The 7,222-nt window shown below is 41.5% G+C and overlaps 1 protein-coding gene across 2 annotated transcripts; it reads right to left on the minus strand.

Annotated features, from left to right (window-relative positions):
* Nucleotides 1-1,634: 1,634 nt before the first annotated feature.
* Nucleotides 1,635-5,377, minus strand: LOC146389285 (transmembrane protein 238). 2 transcript variants are annotated; one of them, XM_084927057.1, is made up of 2 exons: nucleotides 4,269-5,377; nucleotides 1,635-3,299 (listed from the first exon to the last, which is right to left on the minus strand). In XM_084927057.1, the coding sequence occupies exon 1, from the start codon at nucleotides 4,820-4,822 to the stop codon at nucleotides 4,301-4,303; it is 522 nt and encodes a 173-aa protein (XP_084783183.1). In that variant the 5' UTR covers nucleotides 4,823-5,377; the 3' UTR covers nucleotides 1,635-3,299; nucleotides 4,269-4,300. The 2 variants fall into 2 exon arrangements, with proteins under 2 accessions (XP_084783183.1, XP_084783182.1); XM_084927056.1 differs by having other exon boundaries at nucleotides 4,287-5,374.
* Nucleotides 5,378-7,222: the final 1,845 nt, after the last annotated feature.

Genomic DNA, 7,222 nt, shown 5'->3' on the forward strand with positions numbered 1-7,222 from the left:
TCACCAAGTTTCTGGCTTCGATCCTCAAACCGATGATAGTCAGCTCTAAACACCACATCCAGAACACTTTTGTTCTGTACTTAATTCCACCTACTTCACATACAAGGGTCAGTTCCACAGGCAGAAACATGGGTGTGCCATGGGCTCCCCAGTTTCACCCATCGTGGCCAATTTGTACATGGAAGAAGTGGAAAAGAGGGCTTTGCTATCCTACCCTGGAACACAACCAAGCCATTGGTTCAGATATGTGGATGACACCTGGGTGAAAATCAAATCTCAGGACGTTCCACATTTCACGGATCACATTAACTCGGTGGACCGACACATCAAATTCACCAGGGAGGATATGAAAAGTGGCAGGTTAGCCTTCTTAGACTGTGAGATTTCCATCAGTAATGGGGGACATCTAAAAGCTGACGTGTACCATAAATCTGCACATACAGATCAGTATTTAAGGTTTGACTCTCATCATCCACTGGAGCACAAACTGGGCGTCATCAGGACGCTACAACACAGAGCGAACACCATCCCCACTGACACAGCAGCCAGGGAGGCAGAAGAACATCAAGAAGGCCCTGAGTGAATGTGGTTATCCCAGCTGGACTTTTGTTAAAGCTGGAAAGGCTCCTAAAGAAAGCTCCAGCCGATCCAGGAGAGAAGGACAACCGCTGCCCAAGCGAAAACCTGTAGTGATCCCATAAGTGTCAGGAGTATCGGAACAGTTGAGATGCATTTTTTCTAAACACCGGGTCTCTGTGGCTTTTAAACCCCAAAACGCCAAAAATTGGTCCACCCCAAGGATCGGGTCCCCCGACACAAACAGAGTAACATAGTGTACGCTGTTAAGTGCAGGAGGATTGCCAGGATTTATACATCGGGGAAACCAAACAACCTCTGGCAAAGAGGACGGCACAACACAGAAGAGCCACCTCGTCAGGCCAGGACTCTGCAGTCTATTCACACCTACAGGCCAGTGGACACTCTTTCAATGTTGAGGATGTAACATCCTGGACAGGGAGGAACGCTGGTTTGAGGGCGGAGTCAAGGAGGCCATTTACGAGAAAAGGGAAAGACCATCTCTGAATCGAGGAGGGGCCTGAGGGTACATCTGTCACCATCTTACAATGCTGTGATTGCAGCCATTCCCCAACTCTCTGTGAATGGTACTCCTAGCCATTGATCAGTGGTCGTGACAATTTGCTTATTAATTGTCAAGAAACTGACTGATTTGTGACTGGACTATCTGGTTGGTTGTACAACCTCACTGCTAGGTGCCACCAAATCCCACAGTAGTCTTTAATTCTACTTAATCCTGATTTGAATGCCACAACCTGAGAACTGTTGCTGATCACGTGGATGCTTTCATGGCCACAGTTTACCTTATTCTATGCCTATAATTACCTGTGGTACTTGGAAATATGAAGAATGTTGACAGTTGTGGAAACGTAATATTTCCATGATGTGTCGCATTAAATACTCACAATACACGGAAAAGTTAAATAAACCTAATAAAGTGAAAGATCAAATATGTAGAAATTGAGCTTTTCACATTGTCAGAGAACAAAGAAAAGTACACTGAAAGTAAAGGTAATTTTAAAAAAGAAAAATAATCTTTTATTTGATTAAACCCACAATCTTTTATCTAATTTGAGTGTGTCAGCCATTGTACAGCAATGAGAGAAAAATGGAGAAAAAAAAATATATCGGTTAAATAGAAATGCACAACATTTGTACAAAACGGGAATGGAAACAACTTTGTGAAAACACACATTACTGTCAATGTTCAAAATGTTAGACAACATTAACGAATGATTCAGAGAAACATGGGACATACTGTTTGAAATGTAGTTATAAAAAATAAAAAATAAAAAAAATAAAAAAATAGCACATACTAGTTTAACACAATATTTGGAGTAACTTTTCTTCATTCACGCTGTAACCAGTTAATTTAATTTCTTTGTATTGTACTGGTTAGAGAACCTATAATGTACGGGGAAACAGTGGAGCTAATGTTAGATGAAGCAGCAGTGTCATAAACACAGCTAGGCTGGTTCCAAAGGTTAGTCACTAAGGCTTGCTATCAGCATGCGTGGAAACAAGAAGACCAGCTGCCAGTTACACCTTTTTTCCACAGTCCTGTTTTGTTCAGGAAAAACACAACACTCCACTAGTGTAACATTCTGGCTACTGCTAAATCCTAGCTCATAATATGTACAGTAATCATGATCACTGTCTGTATTAAGGTAAGAGTCACCGTATAAGTGGCCTGAACCAAGAGCCTGATTCAAACAAATTTACAGCAGAAGCTGCTTCTGCTTGATATCGATTGGCTGGTCTATCCACAGTCTTTATTTTCTACTCAGATGTTCAGGAGTGAGAGCCTCCAGATCATCAGTGATTCATTCTCATATTAATATCTATATTATCCCAATCTATGATCTTTCTCTAAGACCAAACATGTGGGGTTTTTTTTTTTTTTTTTGCTGCAATTAAACCTGACCACTTTCTATATTTAATATGTCACATTAGAGGGCATAACACTAGTTAAAAATCCTGTCTCACAACAAGAAAGTCCTGGGTTCAAATGCAGTCTGGGGCCTTTCTCTCCTGTGCTTGTACGGCTTCCTCCCACAGTCCAAACACATGCATGGGTTAGGTTAACTGTGACTCTAGACTGACTGTGGATGTCAAACTGAATGGTTGTCTGTCTCTTTGTGTTAGCCCTGTGACGCACTGACAACCTCTCCACGATGTACACTGCCTCTGAGAGCTCCTGTTATACTTAAATTAATAAATGGAAGAGGATGGATGGATGTCATATTATTATTCACAGATCAGAAGATATATTAACATGGACACAAAAAAAAGAAATCTTTTTTTTTTTTTATGAACAACTTTGAAGATGAGACGTGGAAACTTAAAAACATTTTTCTACTTCTGTGTACTAAACCTGACATCATCACACCATGAATGGGAGTGAATTATAATAAAAACTTTATCATTCAAATTTCAAAGTCTGCAGGGCCATCCAGTGGGTTGGATTAGACCCTTTGACTGGTTGGACCCCTGAACTACAATATCTGTACCAATGTCAAACAACCTGGATTCAGGCTGCCACAATTTGAACATACTGATTAAAAAGAAATCTATTTAGACATGTTAGACTCAACAACCCAAAACAAAACTATGCAGACATCACATTTCTATGAATACTTTCTCATCAAAACACAAAGAATAAAGAGGCTTTGCAGTAGCTGGAGTCACTGAAGATGGCTTAGGGCTCTGTATGTCTGTAGTCTCTATTGGGAAGAAAATGAATAAAGTATTAGTTTGAGTTGACAAGTAGTACACAAAGAGTGTGTTTTATTATGCTGCAGCAGTTATTATGTGGAGGGCGAGGTTACAGGGAAGTTTCAGGTAAGCCTGCTATTGTTTAAACTAAGGGCTTGTCTTTCAGTGACCAGTCAACTGTAGTTAATGATTATGCAGTGATAAGAGTTTTACTGCCACAGTTACAGCCACTTTTTTTCTTCTGCTTTTAAAGTCCATCAAAAACAAAGCTATACCCGGCTAGACAGAAACCTGTCTTTTGTTGTACCATTACCCTTACGTAAAGCATCTGTGAAGGTCATTCATGCGACTTTAATCCAGGGATCATTGCACAGATTTGAAAAAAGGACTTCTAGTCCAAAATGTAATATGTTTTATAATGTTTTGTATTTATCAAATAGCACTAACTGGGTTTTTTTTTAAAAATTGGGATAAAGATGTAAATTGAATGCTATGACGTCAGCTGAACACCTACAGAAGATTTGGGACAAGCTTAGTGCTTTAAAAAAGCTGATTTTCTCACATTTCTTGATAAAATACATTTGTAGAACCTTTATCAAGTGTGAATTTGCACTCTATATATTCTATTGCTATGACATTAAACGCAAATATGCAACTGTCATGGAAATGTAAATGAGAAACTAACAAATAATGTATCCCTGCCTGTCCCCAACACACACGCACTGTGTGAGGAGTAGCCTAGTGTCGCTAATCTGTTGGAAAAACGTGATCAAAGGGCTAAAGGTATTAAAACCCATTGTATGTTGTTTCTTATACGATTTGAATTTTTGCCATCTTTGTCGTTGCTCAATATCATTTCAGTTAGTTTCCGCTATTCAAAGTCTTGGTTTTACGTTTATTTCCTTTGACTAATTTACTTTTTTTTACTGACTACAATAACTGGGCCTGTGTGCGCTGCACTGTGAGCCAGGCCTCACCTGTACGCCAGGCCTCACCTGTACCCCTGTCATTATGCAGGTGATGTCTCTGTAGCGGTGTGGGGCATCTCTACGCCACAGTCTGCTATTGAGGAGGTAGCAGTCTGTGTGGTATTGCCCATCGTTGCCATGGCTACGGTCACCCGCTCCGGCGGTGACACAGGTGGCCCCGAGGCTGACCTGGGCATGCGGGCCGTATGGGTAGCGGACGGTTCTCCGTTCCTGCGGAACGAGTTTCGGATGCCGGTGGACACGCGGCTGGAGAGGCGCCTCACGGCGCCGCTGATGCCCCCAAGTCCGCCCTTGTTCTTTTTCAGTAACCCCACATCATCCTCCAGCTCTGACGGGGGCACTTCGATGTTCCCAGAATACCAGAACACCCACCAGATGAGGCTGAGGAAGATGACGATGGCGCCCGCGTAGATGAGCAGGTCGTAGAAAAACACGTTGACAAACACGCCGAGGAGGAGCACGGCCAGTCCCACAATGTCAAACACCACCGCGAGCCAGAAGCAGCACACACAGCGACCCAGACCCCGATAGGCCGGCTCCATGTCCCATAAAGAGAAGTCGGTCCCAACGACGCCAGTTTATTTCCCGTTGTCTCTGTGCCGCGGCATTGAGCGCGGCTCCAACGTGAGCCAGGTGTGGCGTCCTGTCCGCTCAGGTGCGCTGCCCCTGAGAGGAGGGGCTGTAGACGCTACCTGACGGCTGCGTTCATGTGCGTTTATCATGAGCGTTTTTAAGGGTGTAGCTTACTGGACCTAGACTTCGGACGTTACAGTGCAGGTATGCAGTGCAAGTATGACTCATTAAACGTGAATATGAGAGTGACTTTGCTTTACAAACTGAGAGGCCAGCATTAATAAACTACAGATGATCTGACCAATACCGCCTTCGCCATCTTGTTTTTAGAACTGGCCACCAGAAAAAAAGCACAATTGCAATATTTGAAAATCGATTAAGAAGATAATTTATATTTATGGGTGAATCATCCCTCTGTCTCTACACAGGAACACTCCCTTAACCAGTAGTGTACTGCTACTTTTAGCTGCTCTCTTGCCACAAAGGGGTAGCCACAGCAATTAGCTCCATATGTTTGAGTTTTATGCAAGATACCCTTCCTGACACAACCCCAAAGGGTACTTGTGTCTCTGTCTAGAACTAAACCAACAACCTTTTGCTTGACAAGTAGATGTAGGGGAGACCGGGGATAGTTGTAACATTTTTGACATTTCTGTCTGTAAATTGGAGCTCTTTTAAGGTAGTGGATTCAAAATGTAATGCAAAGTATTTACATGTCTCGGCTATTAAATAGTGCAGCTATTTTCTCTGCAGCACAATTACCCATTGCATGGTATGGTCTCAAACACAAAGAGTGAAATGTTACAATTAACCCCATAGTCTGGGTTAGTTGTAACATATCCTGGGGTGAAATGTAAGACAATGAAATAAGGGTACTGACAAAACATTAACATGTAATCTTTGTTTATTCAACACATAATGCACTTAGAGCCATTTATGTAGCTGTGTGTGTGTGTGTGTGTGTGTGTGTGTGTGTGTCAGAATGCAGAAATCTAGCTTTTGAACATATTCCAACCCCCCAAAAAAGACAAATTATGGAATTTTCTGCAACTGAATATTTCATTCATTTTGGTTGGTCTTCCTTGAGTTTGGCCTCATTGGCTCAGTGGCCATTATAACCTACAACTCTTGCACCAATTTTGAACATAACAATGAAGCTGAAAAAATGTAGTTGTGCACCAGCATCGCAATTCCATTACTTTTTTCATGGCTTACCTTGGTGTGGTTTGCAAAGTGCTTCAGAAAGACGAGGAAATCTGTTTCTTGCACCCATCCGGATTTATTTCCACTACCAGTACTTCCTACTGGTCCATCTCTGACACAGTGGTCTGCATAATGTATGTGTGGGAACACAAACAGTGGAGGAATTGTGTTGCCAATGGCATTAACCGCATATACAAAGGTGACCAGTGAACCTCTCTCTGCTGATGTCGTTGCCCCAACTTGTTTAATAAGTTAAAGTAATAGTGTGGCAAGTTGTAACATCTGCATTATTGTTACAACTAACCCAGACTGTTGCTGTTACAACTGACCCAGACTGTTGCTGTTACAACTAACCCAGACTGTTGCTGTTACAACTAACCCAGACTGTTGCTGTTACAACTAACCCAGACTGTTGCTGTTACAACTAACCCAGACTGTTGCTGTTACAACTAACCCAGACTGCTGCTGTTACAACTGACCCAGACTCCTATAGCCATGAACTAGCTAACATTACAGCCAACGGCTAAAACATTAGCACTAAAGACCTACACAGAATATATCCCCATAGACATACAAATAACACAATTTACGTTTTATGAGTTTAACTGCAAAGCAGATAATGCTATTAGAAATTGAAATGAAGTAGAAAAACTTACTTTTTGGCATACAAATTACTTTTTTTTTCGTGTTAAATTGTCTGTGTTTGACAAAATGTGCAGATTTTTCACATGTGATAGCAGAACTGAATTGGGCATGCACAGGATGAATCACAGGATGAATCACATCATTTGAAACTTAGCCCTGATTGGAGAAACTAGAAGTGTTACAACTGACCCACGTTACAACTATCCCCGGTCTCCCCTACTAACCACACCACTTGAGATTTCAGTGCAATGGATAAAAGTTTTCTCCCACCTAGTCTTTGCACTTGTTTGCACATGTTAAACATGTCACCAAAAAGGTGCTACCAACATGAAACCAGCTGTCAGTAATATCCCATCCAATCCACATTTGCAAAGAAATCAAATAAATATAATATAATAATGAGAAACGACAGGGAAAATAAGAACATACAGTAAGTTCTGTGGTTCATAGCAACATAGAGGACCACAGTTTAAAAAAAAAAATAAAAATGTATGAGCAGACTGTCAATACAAATTTTGATA

The sequence above is a fragment of the Perissodus microlepis genome, chromosome 4 (genome assembly GCF_051167445.1).
Source record: "Perissodus microlepis isolate ML-2025 ecotype Zambia chromosome 4, ASM5116744v1, whole genome shotgun sequence".
Taxonomy (NCBI): Eukaryota; Metazoa; Chordata; class Actinopteri; order Cichliformes; family Cichlidae; genus Perissodus; species Perissodus microlepis.